This window comes from Eschrichtius robustus, chromosome 9 (assembly GCF_028021215.1).
Source record: "Eschrichtius robustus isolate mEscRob2 chromosome 9, mEscRob2.pri, whole genome shotgun sequence".
Taxonomy (NCBI): Eukaryota; Metazoa; Chordata; class Mammalia; order Artiodactyla; family Eschrichtiidae; genus Eschrichtius; species Eschrichtius robustus.
Window position 1 is genome coordinate 48,392,947 of NC_090832.1, and position 23,044 is coordinate 48,415,990.

General features: G+C 42.6%; 1 protein-coding gene across 4 annotated transcripts in view; it reads left to right on the forward strand.

The window, feature by feature from the left end:
- Nucleotides 1-11,787: 11,787 nt before the first annotated feature.
- Nucleotides 11,788-23,044, forward strand: part of LAMA4 (laminin subunit alpha 4) — a 147,338-nt gene continuing 136,081 nt past the window's right edge. For 2 of the 4 annotated variants that reach the window (XM_068551211.1, XM_068551213.1), the window contains exon 1: nt 12,126-12,563. In XM_068551211.1, the coding sequence (XP_068407312.1) occupies nt 12,369-12,563 (195 nt within the window). In that variant the 5' untranslated portion in view covers nt 12,126-12,368. The other 2 variants (XM_068551210.1, XM_068551209.1) reach the window with 2 other exon arrangements.

Here is a 23,044-nt window from a genome sequence, read left to right on the forward strand (position 1 = left end):
ATGTGGGATCTTCCCAGACCAGGGCTCGAACCCGTGTCCCCTGCATTGGCAGGCAGACTCTCAACCACTGCGCCACCAGGGAAGCCCCAGGACAGGAGACACATTTTTAAATTCTTTTCCTTTTGTGGTCTCCAGTGGCCTTATTTCTTTTCTGGTCTACAGGTCTGAATCTGGCAGAGTTTAAAATAATAACTCATCTTTCTCTCCCCTTTGTTGCATTTGATTTATTACACGAACTGTCTATAGGCTTTCCTGAGGTACCTAAGATATAGCTTCAGGCACAAATTACTAGACCCTGGGTTTTATTATTCCATCAGGAATGGCCATGGAACAGTGCTCTCAGCCTTGCTTTCTAAACCATCCATCTGCTCCCGGCCATGGCCAGAATGGTCACAGTATCTGGGGATAGGTCCTTTTCTAGAACATGGGAGCCCTGAAGCTGGGTGGGGCCCCAGGCTCATCCTGTCTCACTTTTTATTTTATAGAGGGAAGAAGTGAAGGCCAGGGAGCTTAAGAGACTAGCTCAAGACTGTGACTAGTGAGGAGCAGCCCTGGGATGGAAACACAAGGTCTCCAGCCCCCAGGCCAGGGCCTCTTCTCCCCCCTGTGCTCTTCCCTAGGCCCTCTACGGATCTGCTTGTCAGCACTCATCATAACACCAGGTTAAAAATCACACTAAACCTTTCCCAAAGGCGATCCCGCTGAATTAAGCACAGAAATGTCACGGGCTCATCTTCAGTAGTTAGCTGGAAGAAATGCTTATTTCAAGGTCTTTAGTACATTATCATTTTCACCCAGAAGATCTCTTCCCTTAGAATACAAGCCAGAGCCGTGATAAGCCCGGTCCTTAAATTGTCTGTGCTCAGATATCCCAGTTCACAAAGAAAGAGAAGAAGCCTTCATTTTTATTCAGCTGTTTAATGATGAAATGTGTCTCCTTCCAAACATACGTTCCTTCTCGCTGATTCCATAATCAATTTTTTCTCATTGGTATTTTTGTTTTCTAATAAATACTAATTTAAGAGTAATAATAAGTGAACTGTTTCTCAAAATCTGATGGACAGCAATCTTGAACGCTGTTCTTTTTGTGTCCTTGCTGCTCAGCTATGACTTAATTGGGGTTGTACAAGTTAAAAATGTCAAAGACTGATGACGTCAGGAGCCCGGTGGAATGGGAAGAGATCACTCCAGGCTGAGAACTTGAAGATCAGCCTTCGGGTCTTGGTCTGCTACTCCCTGATGTTTTCATTTCTCTCAGTTTCAAGTTGGATGATGAAGCTTACCCCACAGGGTTGTCAGGAGAGTTATTTGGGACATTGTAGGTGTCAGCATTCTGCATACTCAAAATCAGGAGAAATGAAGACCTATGTAAAATGCCATAATTCTAAAATGTTTTAGTAATTATAGATTCTGAATTTGACTGCCTGAGAATACCAGATAGGAAACTGTCCCCTAAATTATGGTCTAGTCCCCTAGAAAATCCTGTTCACTTCTAGGAACTTATTCCTGTGGAATTTTACTATATCTGAGTCTACAAATGAAAATTCAAATAAGAGAACTGAGTCAGGTAAGGACATGATTCACACTAAAATCACTTTGGACTGAAAGAGCCAAGTAATTAAGGATGGAGTAGTTGGAGCCATCAGTTATCTGGATGGTGCTAAGGAGTAAGATGCGACCTATAATGAAGGGCTAGATGTTATCTTGGGTTGATAATGAGACCACAGCCATGTGATAGACTGAGTAGCAGCCTCCATGAAAAATGTTAACAAATATTAGATACCATGTTGATAATAAAGCATCTATAATTAAGCTATAGCTTCTGAATATTAAAATGACTAAAAGAAAAGTGAATACTTACTGAATTGCTATAGACAACAGAGAATTCTATTAACTTTATCATCAACCTATCTCTCTGTCTTCTAGTTTACTCCAGAACACATTATTCATATAACAACTGGAATAATACTAACATTAGTAGTAATGATAATAGTGGCTAAAGTTTATTGAGTGCTCACTATGTGCCAGGCATCATTCTGGGCAATTTATATGCATTATCTTATTTTACCCTCACAAAAACTCTATGAGGTTGGTACACTCCCCATTTTACAGATGTGGCAGCTGAGGCTTTGAGAACGAAGTAACATCCCAAGATCACTCAGCTGGCAAGTAGGAAAATTGAGGAAAACAGACAATCTGAATCTGTAGACTGGGTTTTTAACAACTACATCTAAATTATCTTTTAATAAATGTCTCCAAACTGACAAACTTATAGAAAATCAATATATTGCATATACAGGTTTTGCTTTTCTGTTGACTCCTTCCAGAAGACTAACATCCCTGTTAGTGGCTCTGCCAGCCATCTCCTATTTCTCACCGATACACTCATCACAGTCCTTTTCAAAATCACATTTCTTAAATTCTTACTGTTCTTGTATCAGAATCCTTTTGGTTTTCAGTAACAGAAAATCTAACTCAAATTGACAATAAAAGGTATTCCCTGGCCCATGAAACTGGAAAGTTTAGAGTTCAGTTTGATTTCACAGCTGAACAACTTCTTCCAAGACCCATCTTCTTCCTCTCCTCACACTGTCTTCCATGGGGTCAGTTTCTCCTAAAGGTGGCTTCCCTTGGGACTGCTAATGACTGCAAAGGCAAAAAAGTCCCTCTTCCATATGCAAGAGATAAGAGCTGCCCAGCTCTAGAGGCTCTCTCCAAACAAAAGAGAAGGCCTCTTTCCAGAAGACCATAGCACATCTCTCCTTCCACGCGATTGGCCTGTGTCAGTCACATAACTATCTCTGACCCTATAATTATGCTCCAGGATGGAATGGGATTCCACTGAATCATTTAGATCTGAACCAAGTACCCCACCTCTAGAGCAATGAGACACTAGCACAGGTACTGTGTTGGGGAGTAAAATAAGAGTAGTTACCAAGAGCTCTCTTAATTTCTCCTAGAGTTCTCATCAGTATCTCTAGGGTCCCAGTGATATTAGGGTGAAAACTAGTTTAGAAATCCCAATAGAGGGACTTCCTTGGTGGTCCAGTGGTAAAGAATCTGCCTTCCAACACAGGGGACGCCGGTTCGATCCCCGGCCAGGGAACTAAGATCCCACATGCCACCAGGCAACTAAGCCTGCGTGCCACAACTAACGAGCTCATGTGCCTCAACTAGAGAGCCTGCGTGCCACAAACTACAGAGCCCGCGGGCTCTGGAACCCATGCGCCACAACTACAGAGCCCAGGTGCCCTGGAGCCTGCGTGCCACAACTAGAGAAGAGAAAACCTGCATGCCACAACTAGAGAGAAGCCCTCGTGCCGCAATGAAAGATCCCACATGCCTCATTGAAGATCCCGCATGCTGCAACTAAGACCAAACGTAGCCATAAATAAATAAATAAATAAATAAATAAATAAATAAATAAAAATGAAATCCCAATAGAGAAGTGTGGCTGTATTTAAAGGTGAGAACCTATGTGGATGGGTCACTTTATTAGTAAGAAACTGCATAAACTACAATCCCAAATATCATAATTGTTTGTTTTTACATATTCTTCTTTAATTATTAAAAAGAAAAGAGGTCTTGGGTCTGATTTAATAGGAAAGATTATCTTTTTATTAAATAAAGGAAATATATACTTAGCTTGAGATAAATATAATTTAAGACAGTGTGGGACTTTTGAGAAAGCAAATGAGGACTAAAAAAGGAGAAGAAGAAAAGAAAGCAAGAACGAAAGAGAGAGGAAGGGAGAAAACCATTAGGGGCCATTTGGAAGCAGTCAAAATAGTCAAAGTAAACCCAGGGCCAGTAATTAATCAGCTTTACTTAAGGATGATGCATATGATGGATAGAAGCTATCTCAGGGAATTACTGTCAAGCAACACCTTCCACTGGCTTGGCAAACTCATGATGGTGTGTGCTGGCTGAGAAACACAAGTTTCAAACATTGCTTTCTTTCTGGCCTATCTGTTCCCTCCAAGGGTAGGCGGTGGGGGGCAGGGGCAGGGGGCTGACTCTATTCAAGCTAAAACTCACCTCAGTTTCAAGGAAATATTGGTTTTACAAATTGAGATGTCTGTGATGCAACTGGATTGGCCCAAGGATGGGGAGTTGTGTTTGGGCGACACAGTGATAGTTCATAAACATTATTCTATTTGTCAGCTGAGACCTAGACTGTTATTGCAACAGTCTCCCAACTGGTCCCCCAGGCTCCAGTCTCTCCACTTCAGTGCTCTCTCCACATGGTTATTTGATTAACCCCTCTGTGAGCCTCTCACTCTCTTCTAGTAGTAAACTAGTAATCAGCTCCATACCTATCCATACCATATTATCTCCCATTATTCACCCAAGAAAACTTCTCACAATGACTCAGCCAGTCTGCCCTTGCCTGAATGTGCATGTATTTTCACTCTCCTATTCCTGTGTCTATGCTGTTCCATTTGCGTAACATTCCCTTCTCCATGCCCTTCCCCCGCCAGTCTTTCCATATCTAATTCCTATACCTGTGTGGAGATCCAGCTCAAGTCTATAATACCTTCTCTTCTCATTGAGCTCAAAGGGGTCCCTTCCTGCTTAAAGCAATGGATTTGTGCCCATCTTGACCACCTGATGTTACCTACATGCTACAAACCTCCCTTACTAGACTGTAAGGTCATCCCATAGTATTATCTACAGTATTACCCACAGTGCCTTGTAGATCCCAAGTAAAAAGATAGTTTGTGCCTGATGCATTATGTATTATGAATTTATAATGTTTTAAAAACAAGTATTTAAAAAAAGGAAGGAATACAGTGTAAGAATCTGATCTAAGAAGCATCTCAAAAAAAACTTGTCCAAAACAAAACTCTTCATCATCTCCACTGCCAACTTGCACCTCCAATTTTCCTTCCCATGTTAGTAATGGCAAATCAGTCATATAAGTCTGTTCAGGCCAAACAACATGGACTTCAGCCTTGAGTCCTTTCTCACTCTCATTCCTCATATCCAGCAAATGTCATTGGTTCTACATTCAAAATAAATCCAGAATTTGAAGGCTTCTCACATCTATTGCTAACATTGTGGACCAAGCCACCGTCATCTCTCACCTGTATTATTGCAAGAGCCTCTGGATAGTCTCCCTACTTCCTCCCTCATCTCTTTCCCTAAAGTCTATTTCCCACATGGCAGACAAAATAAGTCAAATCATATCACTTGTGTGTGTGCAAAGAACATCCAAATACTTCGCATCTCACTCAGGACAGAAGCCAGAGTTGTTACAATGATCTCAAAGTTCCTACATAACCCACCCCAGTGGCCCCCTGCCTTTCTGACACTGTCTCCAACTACTCTTTACCTTCATCACTTCATTCTAGCCTCTTCCTCAACAAGGCCAGCACCTTCCCCCTCTGCAGCCTTCACTCTCTATCCCACAGCAACTTCATTTTTCTCCATAGCACTTACCATTTGACAGAATGTATTCCATGCATACATATTTCTCTTGCTTGTTTATTCTTTCTCCTACCCGTACCTCAGTTAGAATGTAAACTTCATGAAGGCAGAAATTTTTATCTGATTTCTCCTTTGCTCTTTCCCAGAGCCTATAAACGTGCCAATGGCAAAGCAGACACTCAGAAAATATTTGTTGAATGAATGGGTGATGAACAATTCTTATTTAGAGTGTTAAATATTCAGGGGCTGTAGACCACCTAAGGGATGTGGTGGATAGTGACTTGAGAATCTTTCCTCTAAAGGTCAGAATCTGTACAATTGAACTTTTAGAATCGGATAGGTTTCTCACTTGTTAGAGGAGCAGTAACTGTACTTCAATTCCAAACTATAAGGCACCGTGCAAATATAAGGCATCGTTATGGTTATGTGCTCCCTATTCTGACAAATATTTTTTCCAAAGTCAGTTGATTTCCCAAGGTGAGCATGTCCAGTATGCGTTCTCTAGAGGATAATGCAAGGGATGCAGAGCTAGACTGTGGAGCTTTTGAGTTAGCATCTTACAGCCTGGTCTGCAGCTGCTCACACAAAGCAGGTTAGAACATATTTTAGCCCTCCGCCCTGCTTATATGCCCACCATGGTGACAGCAAGCCTCCTCTTAAAGAATCTGCTGCTCCTTTTGTGGTGCTGGGGGTGGGGTGTGTGCAAGGACACAAAAAGCCTGTTTTTCAGACCTCCTCTTTTGAATGTTGCCCAATTCTCCTTAATTGTATCATTTCATTATCAAGTCCCAGGTGCTCCTATTTGCTACTGATCTCATCACTGAGGTAAGGGATGCTGATGCCTTTGTACTCAGTTGATTACATTACCACAGAGCATCCATCACTTCCCTTTAGCCTGATGAAGTAATTATTCCAGCAGATCTAAAGGAAGGTCACAGCTGAGGCAGTTGATAATCCTTGTTAGGACCATTCTCTCTCACCTGTTGGTTTCACCCTTTCTCCATCAGGATGAACGACTTGGATCAGGACGTCCTCATTTCTATTATCATTCCCAAATGCTCTCTGAGCCCCCTCTTCACCAGTACAGTCCCTGCCCTTGGAGCTAACAGAGCCAGTGTGAGAAGAGAGGGCTTCCCAACCTCCTACTGGTCCCTCAGCACTGCCCTTATCCACACTAGCCAATCCTCCCAAAATGCCAATCCGAACACTGTGAGCTATTCACAGTAACACTGGAGTTACAGTGACATGGAGAAAAAGTTTAAAATATTATATACAGTTTGATTCATTTCTGCAAGAAAAAAGGAGATGGAATCTGTAAAATGGATATATATTAAAATATATTTTACATGCACAAAAATATATGTATATGTAACGGAATACATAAAATATAAAAATAGATGGAATCCGTTAACATAGATGTAACAAAAGCCTGAAGGTATTTACACCCAAACATTTTCAGTGTTGTCAGTCTTTGCCCCAGAGTGGTATGATTCCTGGTGCCCCTCACTTCCTTCTCGTGTGAGAGCTGTAATTTCCTATTTTACTGTAATTATTATATTTGGTACTTCTTAAATTCTTTAAATGAAAATATGAGCATGTCATTCCTGGGCTTAAATTTCTTCACTTAAAATAAATGATCACAATTTTATGATGGGATTGGTCAGAGAAGCAAGCATGAGCTCTCCCCTACCATGAGGTCTCCAGCTGACCATCACGTGGCCGGAAGTTAAGGTGGGAGACGGGGTCTTCTTCTGCTCACACTCCTCTCCGGCCACACGTCTCCGAACGATTCTGGTGGGAGTTCAGGCCACCTGAGGGGGAGCAACAGCAAGAGTGCTAGGAAAGGACGGAGCTTCTTAAAGTGGTTCTTCCCTGTACATAAAATACCGCACTGTACCCTTCAAAACTGGTTAAGAGGGTAGGTCTCCTGTTGTGTCCTCACCACGATGAAATTTTGAAAATTTTTTTATTTTTAAAAAAGTTGGGGGCTTCCTTGGCAGCGCAGTGGTTGAGAATCTGCCTGCCAATGCAGGGGACACGGGTTCGAGCCCTGGTCTGGGAAGATCCCACATGCCGCGGAGCAACTAGGCCCGTGAGCCACAACTACTGAGCCTGCGCGTCTGGAGCCTGTGCTCTGCAACAAGACAGGCCGCGATAGTGAGAGGCCTGCGCACCGCAATGAGGAGTGGCCCCCACTTGCCGCAACTAGAGAAAGCCCTCGCACAGAAAAGAAGACCCAACACAGCCAAAAATAAATAAATAAATAAATAATTAAAAAAAAAAAAAAAAAAGTTGTTCTTCCTCCCAATAGTTTTCTCAGGCTTTTGATCAGGACGTGAGTAGGACTCTGAGCAGCTCCCCAGTCTTCAGATGCGCGTTTTGGGAGGATCCCTCTGTGGCCATGAGAGACCGGTAGGAGGCGGGGAAGCTGTTTCTTCTCACCCGGCTCCGTCTCACAGCCCTGAAGGCCATGACTGTGTGCTGTGAAGAGGGAGGCTCAAAGAGCCTTTGGAAATCCCACGGCCTTCTCACCCTCCTGTGGCATCGGGGCTCTGGCGCATTTGTCCCTCTGCACATACAGTTCTTCCCCCTGGACCACCATTCTTCCCCTCCTCCCCTCAGTTAAGACAACACAGTTTCCCCCTTCTGGAGCCTTCTCCCACCCTCCCTAGCTGAGCTCCAGTAAAGGGCTTGTTCTGGATACTTAGTTACCAGCATGTCTGGACTTCTGCTTTCAATTCATGTTAATCACTTTGCATTGCTTACAGGGTCTACTCATGGTCTGTCCCACCAGACTCTGAACTCCTTGAGAGTCAGGATCATGTTTTTATTATTTTACCTTCAGCATCTCACATGCCATACTGAAGTGTTCAATAAATGCTGATTAAATAAATGAATAAGTGAATTAATGAATAAATTAATTAAATAGATAATGGATGGATGGATGGAAAGGATGCAGGTGGCACACGCTAAAAGCCAAGTGAGGCTGTGACAAGTGTCATAGTCAGGAGACAAAGCATAGGGAGCACATACTACTCACACCCCGAACAAAAGCCTGAACAAACTGATGGGAAAAGAACCACTTTTAGAAGACTTATCCTCTCCCAGCATTCTCACTGTTGCCCCTCCTCAGGTGGCCTGAACTCCCACCAGAGTCATTCACAGAGGAGACTCATGGCCAGAGAGGAGAGGAGTGTGAACAGAAAAAGAGACCCCATCTCCCTCCTTACTTTCCTGCCACTTGATTATCAGTTAGACACCTCATGGCAGGTATAGCGCATCTTTCTTCTCTGACCAAACTCGTCATAAAATTGTCACTAGTACACAGTCCCCACAACAATCCCCTGTCTAATTATGTCCAAGATTAGCACTTAAAAATCCTAAATAGCATCTGACGTGATTTTCTATTTGCAGAAGGGCACATGGGATACATTAACCACACCCTTGCCAGATCCTTGGACACTATGGACAGGCCCAACAACCAAGTGCTGAAGGGAGTGGGCAGCCTTGATCTGTTGATAACTGCAGCAGGGGACTCAGAAGAGAATTCCAGAACCCTCTGTTGATAAAGCCTCCAAACCACCAGATCTGCTGCTGCCAGAACTAAAAATAGCTTGGTGTGGTTGGGAAAGCATTGGTCTGGGAGTCAGAAGGCATGGGGCCCTCACCCGGCAATAACCGGCCTAGTGTCCTTGCCATTTAACCTCTTAGCCTGTCATAATCCATGCTCTCTTCTGTGCATTGGGAATGACGGAGCAGTACCCCTTCCATCATGGGGTAGGTGGGAGTCCCAAAGGAGAGAGTGGACATGAAAGTACTTGCCGAATGCCTGGAGAGGGAGAGAAGGAGGGTCATGATAAGAAAGCAGCCATACTGGAGACACTCCGCAGTTGTAGTGTCAGCAGGAATAAAATCCTCCCACACTCAGGCCTTTGATGGTCTTGGGGTGGCCCTTTGGTGATGATTACCTTTCTTCTAGTGCCTTCCAACTTGCTATAAAATAGTCAGCCAGTCTCCCTCCTCGCCTGACTGCTCTGTCACTCTAAGATGCCTCATTCATGGTTAATACAAGGAAGTCCCAAGTAGCAGCCAGAAATGTGAACGGCTATTCTCAGCAAATAGGAGGTTACCCAAGTCACAGGATAAATAAACATGCTTATTTTTTCTGTTTAAAAATAATGATTCTGTGCTTTTTTAAGACTTTAAAATACAGTTAGTTAAATAGTAAACATTGAGCAGTTGACTATATGCCAGGCTGTGTCAATGCTTTATTCACATTATTTCATTTACTACTCATGAAAGAGGCATCATTATCCCATTTTACAGATGAGGAAACTGACACCCAGAGAGACTAAGTTCTGTCAAGCTCCCAGAACCACTGTAAACAGACTTAGGATTTTCAGCCTATTTTATTTCATACAAAACCCATGCTTCTTGTGTATTTTGCTGTTTTGCCTCAAAAATAATAATACTATCTGCAGAAAGATGAGAAGGAAGAGTTAGAAACATATATTTAATCAAAAACAAAAAGTTCATAGGTCTTGAATAAATGCACTCCTACCCCCACTGCTCAGGCCTCTCATAGAACCTGACACTGCCTGGCAAGCAGGGAAAAGAGGCGCTGGGTCAAGTAAAAAGTGTGCGATTAATTGACATGTAACGAAGAACAGGACATAATCCATCAGGAAGCAAATGTGAACAGCTTTTGTGTACTGACGAGGTCTATATCTGAAGTCAGAATATAATATGTACCTAAATCATTATTGTTATTATTATTATTTAAAGTTTTTTAAAAGCGACAGCGGGACAGGATATTTGAGCATCATTTTTTCCTCTTCAGAGTCTGGCCATCTTGTCTCCCAATGCAAGGCTCTTAAAGAACCAACCAAACCAAACATATATTTTTAAGTTCTTTTACTTAATTTAGTGGGTTAACCAGTTTATGTGGAAGAGGATGATCATAATTTAGCTTAATGGTTCATTGCAATACTATTTTTATATCTTGAATTGAAAACATTACAGATGCTTTGGGAAATATGAAAACTTTTTGCTTCTTCCAGCTTTGGCACTTTTGTATTACACCAATTTGTTGTTGAAAACACCAATGACCTTAGCATCAGATTTACCTGTTTTAGTAGTACTTTTACTACATACCCATTACCAAATGTGTATAACAACGCCTATCTCATTACAGTGAAGAGGGAAATAAATGAGATAATTTATGCAAACATTTTGGCACCTAGAAGGTACTCAAAAAATTTTTGTGAATTTTTAGTGCAATCTCTTCTATCTCTGAATTTGTGGCCTTTATTTCGTGAGTTTCAGTGTGGTGTAAATGTGCAAGATAGTTTTGGAATCAGTGAGGAGTGGGGCCAGCTTTCTAGCAGCTGTGTGACTTGCGCAAATGTCTTAGTCTCTCAGAACCTCCCTTTTTAATTCCATAAAAAGGAAATAATAGTCCTATTTTGCAAAAATGCTATGAGGCTTGCAAATAACACATGCAAAGTATCTGGCATATTGTAGGTGCAAAATAAATGGCTGCTTTGTTTATCCTTAGATAAAACGATTTTTGTCCTATAAATAGAGCTAATGATTAGACTTTATTGAAATGCTTTGTTGCATGATTGTGAGTGATTTCAAACACCTAGAAACTTAAGCGTTATTCTATGGTTGTCTCACTTAATCCTTTTTAAAACATGTTTGGGTCTTGTGGGAATGTTTAAAGCTCCTTATGAAGCCAATGAATGCAAAGGTACCTATCAGCTGTAGTGGCCATTGACCCATCCACATGGGTACCCCACATAATTGTAGCTCAACTTCACCCCGAAGCCTTGGAAAGGTTACATGACAGACAGATGTAGTAGGCATGAGATTACAGGCCAAGAGGAAGAGGTCGGAGCTGTGGGCAGTATATTTGACAGGCTCATACACTGCAAGCCTTGTTCCGGGCCCCTTACAAAGCACCTCTTTAGGACGAAAACAAGATGTTCTTTGTAAATAAAAGTTCATGCATCTGAGTAATGAAGTCATTTTCCAGGGCTGCAGTGAAAGATATTCTTCTCCCAAGCCCTCTGGGTGAAGACCGTCAGGGGGAAGAGGGTGGCCAGCCAGTCTCCAGGGAAGGTATGAGCACAAACAGCGCGGCAGCCTGTCTCTAGAAGATGAGAAACACTGCCCAGGAGAGTGGGTGCCCTCCCCCTCTGCCATCTGAGCGCATCCGCCTCCGGCTCCAGCCCAGGAATCCCTTTTCCACCCACTTTACTGCAAACTAGCAGGGCCACATAAAAGATGTACATAAATATAGATAAGACATCCGGCACCTTGGCTAAATAAATAAGAGATGTGAGGAAGCCATCACAAAAGCTGAATATTCATCTGGGGCCCTTGGAGGGGCTCCAAACTGAGAGGGGAGGGGAGGCCGCCAGGAAAGGCCCGGCCACGGTGTCTGAAAGACCAGCTTGGAGGGGGAGGGCCTGGAAGTGAAGGTAAAAAGGGAGTGGTGAAAATGGGTGTGGGAAGGAAGCCAGAACAGCGCAGCCCTCAATCCCGACCGCCAGGGACAGGAGGTGGCCGGCGCTCGCGGGGCTCGCCCCAAACGCATCCGCCTCTTGATGCTGAGCTTTAAGCTCCATCCATCTGTACATTCTTCAGCCAGAGCCTCTGGGGAGGGAGAGAGAAAGTGAGAGAGAGAAACGGAGGGGGAAGACAGAAAGAGGAGAAAGAGAGAGAGAAGGGGGGGTGGGGCAGGCTCTGGCTTACTCTCTCATTCTTCCTTTTTCTACGAAGTTGCTCCCTGGGCTGCCTTGAGTTCCCACATCTGGATACTGCAGACGCACAGGAGGTAAAATAAGCGAGGCACCGCTGCACCACAGGGGGGACCGGCGAGGACCAACAGTGGCCGAGCCCCTGGAAGAGCCCTGTCGGATGTCAGCGGAGAGATGGCTTTGAGCTCAGCCTGGTACGCAGTCCTGCCCCTGTGGCTCTTCTGGGGCGCCGCCTGCTCCCGCGCCGCGTCTGGGGACGACAGCGCTTTTCCTTTTGACATTGAAGGGAGCTCAGCGGTCGGCCAACTAGACCCGCCTGAGACCATCGAGGCCCGCGTGGCTCTTGGAAGCCTGCCGCCTGCTGCCAAGGTACAGTGCCCCTGCCATTGTCACCCTGCTGGGGCACCTGTGCCCCGTGTTGTGTGTGTCACACTTGTGTCCCCCTCTCTCCCCCCCTCTTTCCCTTCCCCACCCGCCTTATGAGTTTCACCTGGACGGGTCAGTTCAGAAACTTGAAATAAAGAGTTTTACTTTGTACGTTGGATTTGGACTTTGTGATTTGAGAGCTGAGGCTTTGGAACACATCCCTGTTCAAGCTGGTAAAAGGGCATGTGTCCTGCATACTCTGAGTTAGTAGGCTAGACTCTCAGCTGGGGCTGCAGTAGCACGTCTGTGACTTTCCGCCGCTTGTCCCAATAGAGTCATTGTTGTCAAGCCACACCACTTAATGTGTGTGCCCTGTCACTGGCTTCCTGCTCCTCTGTGATGTTAGTTAGGACAGTGGGAACAACACTGCAGGACTAATCTTTTTGTCACAAATTAAACAGAAGGTCCTCTGCAACAGGGGAGGGTGAAGAGTGGGTGAGGGCACTGAAGAAGCTGTTAGGAAACTGCAGAGCAGATACCTCAAATAGACACAAGCCATTATATTCCAGAAACAAGAAGTCATGATGAAAGTCAAGTCCCATCCCAAATGTAAAAATGATGGAGATATGCTACTGATGATATGCTTATTCAAAGAGCTGCTGTTTGAATCCCTTGCAAAAGCGTTTATGTTAAAAGCATAACCAAAGTGTAGAAACTGGGTAGAGGTGGATGAATCCAGAGTAAGTGATTTAAGAACCCCCTGAGCCGAGACAGACAACAGCATGTCCAGGGCGTGGGAGATGCTAAATAGGAGGAAAATGAAGTCACCTAAGTTCATGGGAAAGGAAAGAGCAGTTGACCTAACAACACACACACACACACACACACACACACACACACACACACACACACATGCGCACACACACACCCCCTATAGCTATGATTACAGCAACTATAGAACCAAAGCACTTATGTGGATTTATACATTTCTAATGCCATTGATGCATTTCTAGTGCCATTTCTAACCGCACTGAAGTCTGGATTATTGCTATTAGTCCTACTAATTGTTAGTATAACCGTAGTTATTAATTAAACTACTGATAAGATAAGATGCATGAAGATGGTCCTTCTCCAGGAGTGAGCCCTACCCACACCCCAAAATGAGGGGGAGGATGGGTAGGGCCAGAGCATACCAACTCCCATTTTGGTGTGAAATGTAATCCCCATGAGAAAGAGGGGCACGCCTTCTGGTCAACTTTGTACTCAGACATGGGGAGAAGCCAGACCAAGAGACACTCCACACAATGAGAAGGCTTCACTTCTCTACAGGCTTGCAATCAACCCCCCAGGAAGCATTATCTCCACCTGTTGCTTTGAGTGGAAAGTTCCAGAATGAAATGCTTAAGAGTAGGATTGCCAGATAGAATACAGGACACCCAATTAAATTTGAATTTCAGATAAACAACAAATAGATTTTGGTTATGTCTCAAATATTTCATGGGATGTATTTATACTAAAATTTTTTTCACTGTTTATCTGAAATTCAGTTTATCTGGGCATCCTGTCTTTTTAGCTGCTAATTCTAAAATGACAGGTACACATGACTTTTTGTAACTCTCATCTCACAAAAAGTAAGAAAATAATTATTTGATTTTTTAGGGAACCTTAAATTTATTGCTGAAACCCTGGGCAATTGCTTATATACTCATATGTTCAGTGAAATAATATGAAGGCAGCACAGCAGAGGGTTTTAGATTGCAGGCTTTGCAGTCTGATGGTCCCAAGCTCAAATTTCAGCTTGCCTGCTCCTTACCTTGGGCAAACTACAGATGCCCAACTTGCAGATAAAGAAACTGAGACTTAGATAAGTTATTGATGTCTACTTCATATTTCATACAGTTACTGTGATGAAATTAGATAAAATACATAGAGGACTTAACACAGTGACTAACATGTACAAATGCTTTATACATCCTACGTGCTGTCTTTGTTATTATTATAAAAAATACATGGCTAGCTGGATTAAAAGAAACCCTTATTTGGGAATATTTCTCAGAACTTTATTTTTATGGTGCTATTTTACTTAATATTGCTTGTCTGTATCCTTCCAATCAAAAAGAGTGTCACGTAGTATGTTAAATTTGTAATACTGTTGGAGACTAATAGGTTCAGAATGCCCGTTGAGGCTTTTGGTTTAGGGAAACAGAAAGAATCTATTAGTCATTCCGGAGGGTCATATGATGTAGAGAGGGTGGGATTGGGGTAATTATGTTCCCACTGCATAGTTTCACATAATGCCCTCCAGTCAGCCTGCAGTCCCACAGCGATCCCAACGCCCCACCATTCGGGTTTCCCATGCTTTTTATAGACAGTAAGGAGACCTGAAAGCAAATACATTCTGGAGATTTAATAACATGGTACAACCACTCCACTGAATTGGTTCAGGAGGTTCTATTTCATCTGTAGAGAAAAAGAGAACATGGACTCATACAAGACATCATTCGCGGGCGTTTGGAGAGGTGGATGGAAGGATATTCTAAAAATACATTCATTTTATTTGAATCGGATATATATATAAATGGTCATTCCTCAATTCTCCTTCAAAGGGAAGAAAGAAAACTAGTAAAGCAAGCACGGAGCAGTGGGGGGTGCTAGGCTGACGGCCTTCCTAAGGCTCTCCCACGCTCCTCCATAGCAGGACTGGCGTCCTCTCCACCCTCAGCACAGACTAGGGCACACGGGTGCACAGTGTGGGTTAGGAGAACAAATACATTCAACATGCACTGAATAAAAGGATGGGAAGCATGGGCTGACCAAGAAGGAAGGCCCCTCCTTTCCTTCTAAAATAAGCACAAGCTCCTCCAGGATGCAGAGAATTTGAAAAGAGGAGCACCATGGGTAACTCTGTGCTAGTTGGTAGGATTTTCCTACTATCTGCTTTTTCACAAGCAGATAATTTACTGAGTCCATTATTTCTGAGTATATGGTGAGAACAATGATTCTCAGTAGGTGGGGGTGGGCAAAGGGGAAACTAGGTAGTGTCAAAAAGTGTATTTAGTATTCTAATATTCTACATTTAAGAAAAGAAAGTCTTAATTTTATTATACACATTACAGCAAGTGAAACTAGGCAAAAGTCTTCTTGGCCAATATGGAGATGCAGAAGAATGGGAGGGGATGCAGGGATGGAGATGGGAACAGTCCCGCAGGAGAGGGTATCAGAGTGCCCTTAGGAACAGTGACATTCTTGTCTATCAAAAAGAAGCAGGAGTTAAACAAGGTCAAGAACACAGGTTAGAGGTTGATTAAAAGAAACCCTTAGTTGGGAATATTTCTCAGAACTTTATTTTATGGTGCTATTTTACTTAATATTGCCATAGCTCTGTTGTCTATATCCTTCGTGGCTGGAAAGAAGCCACCCAGAGACTCAAGAGAGGAGTGGGGACTTTGCTGGAAGGGCAAAGCGGGAGGTGGTGGAAGGCGACGGTGCTGTTACTGCCTTTGGTAGGTTATTGAGAAAATAAAGGAAATAATTGACAATACTGAGCAAACTTCCCTGAGAGGGGAAACCAGGAGTTTATCTCCTGATAACCTGACTGGATTTTGCAGTTGCTGTTCTTAGCTTCCCTCCAAGAAGATTCGTGCCCCATGAACCACAAATGTACCTCGCGCTAGACAAACTTGCTTGCTAAAAAAAAAAAAAAGCAATATGAACTAGACTAATTTTGAGGGACTTTTCTTCTAGACTCCGTTCAGGTTGATCTGTGATCCCGTGCTCCAACACATAGTTAGGTGCCCTGCCACTAAAGGACTGTAGTATGTTTATTAAAAGACAGCTCAGATCCCTTTCACTATCTGCTTTCCGTTGCCTTATCTTGCTCCCTTACTCTGAGAAAGGCTTTGTAGAACAACATCAAGACTTCCAGTCACTGGCCTGGGCCATCATTCTATACCGCTGTTCACAGAGCAGTTGGTAATTTAACACCCACACGCCACCCCCAGCCTGGCATGCAGTCATTGTTTCACTCACTTAATACCATCCAAAGAGCAGGTTTGGAGACCTACCATGTACAGAGTAATAAAGCAGGCGCCAGGAGGGACAGAAAGAAGGCAGAGTCACATCCCTACCCTCAAGGAGTAAGCAATCTAAGATAGAAAAATATACACGTAGCCACTATATAAAGCAGAATGAATTTATGTTCTGTAAGAGTGGCTATCAGCTAAGTGCCATGGGGCTAATGTGGAAAAAGTATTACTCCTGGGCTAGGCCAGTAGGGCACAGCCACTTACTCACCAAACACCAAAGAAAGTTCCTGGGAAACATTATTTTAGAAGGACTGGAATACAGTAACGGTAATAATAATAATAGTGTGGCTTATCGATGACACTCATTGAGTATTTACCACATGCCAGACACTGGTCTAAGCACTTTCCATGAGTTATTTCCCTTAACCCTCATAACAGTTCAGTGGGATTGGCATAGTTATTACCTCATTTTGCAAACGTGGAAACTGAGGCACAGAGCATTTGCCCAGGCAACCTGCCTGGTAAGTGACCCAGCTAGGAAGGAGTTTATGAAAGTAATTCAACTGCACAAGAATATCTAGAAAAATGTGGTGAGGTAAATAGAACTATCTGTAGGAACAATTTTAGTCAAAGTTTGGGAATTTCTTAAAGTGAAGATATATAAAATACCATTCAAAGTCCATTTATGCAGTGCTTGCTAGATGAGTAGCATAAATTACATGGCCTATCTCACAGAATTTATTATAAAACTGCTGGAAAACAGAGAATTCCATTTGCTGTAATTCCAGAGTTCTCAGATTTAACCAGAAGAAATGTTTTTTTTTTAATTGTGGCAAAATATACACAAAATTTATTATTTTAACCATTTTTAAGTGACATTAGGTAATTCACCATTCATCATCATCCATCGCCATCCATCACCATCACTACCATCCATCTCCAAAACTTTCATCTTCCCAAACTCAAACTCAATACACATTAAACAATAATTCCTGTTAGCCTTTTCCCCAGGCCCTGGCAACCACCATTCTACTCTCCATTTCTATGAATCTGACTACTCTAGGTATCTCATATAAGTGGAGTCTACAGTATTTGTCATTTTGTGCCTGGCTCATTGCACTTAACATAATGTGTTCAAGGTTCATCTATGTTGTAGCATTTGTCCAAATTTCATTCCTTTTTAAGGCTGAATAATATTCTATTGTATGTATATATCACATTTTATTTATCCATTTGTCTGTTGATGGACATTGAGTTATTTCTACCTTTTGGCTACCGTGAATAGTGCTGCTATGAACATTGGTCTACAATTATCCATTTGAGTCCCTGCTTTCAGTCCTTTTGAGTATATACCTAGAAGCGGAATTGCTGATCCTATGAAACAGAGACAGTTTTAAAACTCATATTTTTATGGAGGCCGAGCAAAAAATAACTGGGCAGGGAAAGGAATACATCCTGTGAGTGGTGGGGCCCAAGCAACAGCAGAGGAAGGGATGCCTCTTCCAGAGGGCACCCACCTCTCAGTGTTGCCAGGCCTTCTGTTTTTTTACAAGAAGACAGAATCTGGATTCTTAAGTGAAATTGCTGACTCAGTTTTTTTAATGCCCTGTGGGAAGCACATCTGAGGACTGTTTATTTGCAGTCTCTGCTTTACGACATTTGAAATTCACGTTTCATCAAAGGCACAATGTGGGCATCTAGCCAGACAGATGTGCTATGAATCCAGCTCTCCTACTTTCTAGCTGTTTGACTTTAGGCAAATTAGTTCATTTTTCAGAGGCTCGGTCTGTTTGATTTTAAAATGAATACAAATGTATTTTCTTTGCAAGATATTTGTGAAATTTAAGTGAAATCGTGTGTATAAGCTACCTAACTCAAAGTCTGCCCTCATTCTCTCTTCTCTCCCTCCCTCCTCACCCTTTTTCTTCCATTATCTGTTTTTATGTACCTGCGAGTTCAGATTTGTAGTATCAGTCTATTTTCATCTAAATTTTTACTTATTCTGTAAATTTGGTTACTTTCAGCTTCTGCTTACAAATTTGCTGATTATCCAACATTGGACAAGAAGGAGACTAGTTTAACTATTAAAATCATTGTATCCCTAATGGTTCTTTAAACATAACCTTTCCCCAGAAATAGGATAATCTGAGCAGTTAAGAGAAATGAGTCAGTTTTCCCAAATACCCAAAAAACTAAACAAAAAACCCAGCATATTTGCTATGACAAGGACTATAACTTTTTTTTCCCCCCTTTCACAATTAAATTCTAAAATCTGACTTGTCATAGATTCTTGAAGCATATAATGCCCAAAACACGCCTATCCTTTAGGGTTTTTCCTTACTCAAAGTAACCACATAAATATAATGATGGCCAGACATAGTTATGAGACATTTGATTGGTTAGAAACCATTAAAATCAGATTGCCAGTACATGCTTTGAGTTCCAAAACTTAGCATTTCCAAACAATTACTTTTGTGTTTTCTAAAGCAAATAATCTGCTACTTGACTGAGATATAGTGACCACATAGAAGAATATTTAAATATCTACTCCAGCATTTGCCAAAAAGCAGCATTCTTTTTTCAATTGCTTTTCTTTTTGCTCCTAGTGTGGTAAAGTTAAATTCTGGAAATGGTTTACTAAAGGGAAGTTTAACCACAGATGTTTGTAATTCCAACTTAAGTTTCCCATCAAAGTCTTAATGAAATTCAGCTGCCAAGCAGTCGGCTCTGAATCTGAGTCTTTTTATCACGAGAAACTTGGGGAAAACAGCATTCCGAGGCTGACTGGTAGTGGGAAGCTGTCCATATTCAAGCCCAGATCCTCTACATAAAGGAAAAAAAAAAAAAAATACACGAAGAAACAAATTCTCTTAAAAAAAAAAAAGGAGTGGGGGGTGGTCAAATGTACTTTCAGTAACATGTGATATGGCCCTCTTTTCACTTCCAGGAATCTCTTAGTTTGTGTGTTGTGTTTTGTTGGAGGCTAGAGATCTAGTGTTTACCTAAATGGAGTGAAGTATCAACGTTTATGACTCCATGAGAACCAATGAGTTGGAGAAATCCCATAACATTAACAGCTGCATTAGCCCAAAGCCCCTTGGAGACTAGAGCAGTAATCCATGCTGCATACTACAGCTAAAAGGATGCTTGAGCACAGTGCAGATTCTGTATATTACTATTTATTTTGAAATTATGCCTTCCATTACATGGAGTGGCATGATTACTTTAAAGGAAATCGAGATGTCTAGAGATCAAAGGTGTCTTCACTAAAACTCACCTTGGACGTGACTGTTACATGCAATACTGTTGTCTGTTTACAAAGTGAATTGCAGCATGGCACACTGCACTGAGCAGCTCTGTAAAGCCAAATGTCGACCCAAAGGAATGCATAATATAGACACAAGCAGAAGGCAAGATCAATGTCTAAAACGCCTTGTACCGTGGGATGCCAGGGCTGTAGAACCATCTAGAATCACTGCAAGAGCCAGAGCACAAATTCAGCGTTTAAAATCATGGCTGGCTGCTTCTTCCACACAGAATTATTCCACAGTGCCTTTCAAGGTTCACAGCCACAGTGTGTATGTTTCCCTTTGATGATCAGTGATATAATTTGACAAGCTAAGCGTGCCCTAAGTGTAACCTCTCTTCCTGCTGATAGGCCATGAGTCCTAGGAGCAGCAGAGCAGTTGTGTCATCTGTGATTCTGTTAATCCCCAGGTCACAGGTGAGGTGCTAAATGCCTGTTACTTGGAGACTGAACTGAGTCTGAATGCCTGGAGATGGACCAGTGTTTCTTTGTAGTGCATGAATAACCGCCTCATTCTTTATTGTTCCCTTGGAATTGCTGTCTGTCGTGATCAATGCCAGCAGACACCCTGAAATTCCTCTCATCAGAGACAAGCCCTGAAGCCTCTATTGCAGCACAGAATTCAGCATAGAGGAGACGTGTTTGAATGTGGAGCCAGTGGGTGGTTATTATTGGACGTATAACTCTATTGGACCTTGCACTGGGAACCATAAAATCAAAGGGATCATAGGATGTTAGATCTAGAAAGAGAGTTTAGAGATTCAAACCCTCTCATTTTGTAGGTAAGGAAGCTGGGTCTCAGAGGGGTTGGGGTGCTTCACTCAAGGACACAAAGTTCATTAGCAGCAGTACCAGGAACTATGTCTTCTGACTTCCAGCCTTATTTTCTTTCAAATTATTTCAATCAACTGAATCATCCTTAGCTTTAGAACTGGGGATCATTAAGTAAAATATATATTTTTTAATGAAATATATATATGTATACACACAGATATATATATATATATATATATATATATATATATATATATATATATACAGATATATCTTTAAGAGAAAAATTGTTTACTTCTAATATACTATCACTTTACTCTTCATTGTTTCTAGTTAACCTTAAGTTGAATTATCAGTAGGAGAGTCTCCCAGAATTGAGTGGAGTGGGAAAAGCACTGAACCGTGAGTCTGGAACTAACTATTCTGGTTCTTGGCCATGCCACTAACAGCCAGATTACCCTTACCAGTTAAAGGAACCTGGGTAAGTCCCTTCACCTCCTGGGACAGCTTGAAAAGAACGAAACAAAATCAAGGTTACTTCAAGCAACCAAGTTCTATAATTGGCTAATAAATATATCAAATTGTAAACTACTTAAAGGGAAGCTGACCTAAGGAACAGAATCACGCAGAGTCACAGCTGCTGTCCTAGTTAGAACCCCAAGATTTAGTATCCAGAACCTGAGGGAAACACAGGGTCCTGATCTGGTTAAGAGGGTTGGGTGGGGATGGTTTAAGAGTCCTTTTTCCTGCTTCCTTCAGGGGCAGAGCTGAGGATGGTTTGCAGGACAGAGCACTGGCCCAGCCACGGACATGAGCCTTTCCAAGATGACACGCCCAGGAGGTTTCCCAGCCAGCATCCGGTGCAGACACCTAAGTGTGTCCAATGAATATTAATGGTCTCCCATGCCAGGGTTCCTGCTGCCATCTGCCTTCTCCAGACCCTTCAGGGTGACCCTAAGCATGAAGCTCCACATGGAAAAACAAGAAGGATGACAATGGACGAGATAAGGGACATGGGGACTTGTGTCCCTGAGTCTTCTAACACTTAAGTGACATGTGACAGAGGGTCCAGAGAGGAGAATGTCTTTTCACTCTGCACAAAAGGAAGGAAGAGCCAGTGAGGGATTATTAATTCACTATAAACATCAACTGAAATCACTGCATTATAGTAGACACAAAAATGCCACCAACTAAGCCTTCATGACAAGGTAAAGAGGAAGCTTAATTTGATAGCCTGCTCTAGATTGAGCAGAATGCAACATTTGGAAGCAAATATTTTAAAGGACCTTTCTGGAAGTCAGAATCACCAGTGTGTGAGGGAGCCTGCCCGGGGGGTGTGAATGACTGTGGGGAGGAGGGGTCGAAATCGTGGAGACTCCAAATGTGGCCCAAGGACAGCGGCACCAGCAGCACATGGACCCGTACTGGGAATGCAGACTCCCAGATCCCACTCTGGAATCAGAATCTGCATTTTCACCAGATGCCCAGGTTGTTCACATGCACATTAAAGTATGAGAAGCACTAGTCTCTAAAATGCAGCTGGGCTTAGATTTTAATGGACTTCAGGAAATTGAGAATCCAGAAAAGGGAAGCGTTTTTGACATAATTATAGAAAGGCCTAAAAAATAAAACCAAATCATGGCTGCATGAGGCTAGTGAGAGAGCTCACAGGCCCACCCGGGTACTAGGCCCCGGCCTGGAAAGGTGCACTTTAGAATAAAAATCAAGCTTCAAAGAAAATTGCTGCTTCAAGGCATCTGGAGGAGCTGAGAAGGTAACGTCACTTCCTGAAACCCTGGCCCGCACGCAGCAGGTGTTCAGGAAGGGAACTTAAAGAAAGACATGAATAATAATAATACTTTTAATGTTTTTTAAAATGCTTAGAGGCTATCAAACAAACAGACAAAAAAGACAGACATGAAATGATAAGGAAGGTTCCCTACTCCCAGCACACACAGCCTAGAAACAGGACCACTGGAGATCTGTGTCCTTGAGGGGAAGGGAGCAGAGACGGGAAGAATTTACTCGTGGAACCTTCTTGGAAACAGGGCGTTGCCAGACTCTTAGGAAATAGTGGGATTATAACGTCTCTCTTGCTAACAAGGGAGGCTTTCTAATTCAGGATAATGTGTCTTCGGGGAGTGAGGAGTGTGGTCTCTGGCCTAAACTAGAAAGATACTTGATAAGAGATATGGAAGAGCTAGTTCCCCAGAATGAGAATTGTCAAGGCTAGCCCTCAAGATGGAACCTCTCTAGAGGGATTGAGATTTGCAGGAAAGTGCTCTTGAGACAGGGTCTCGGCCTCCTCCTGCATCAGCAGAGTCATCTCCATTCTCCTGGCCCATTCCAGGTCTCCTGATGCAGCCACAGCCCTGAGA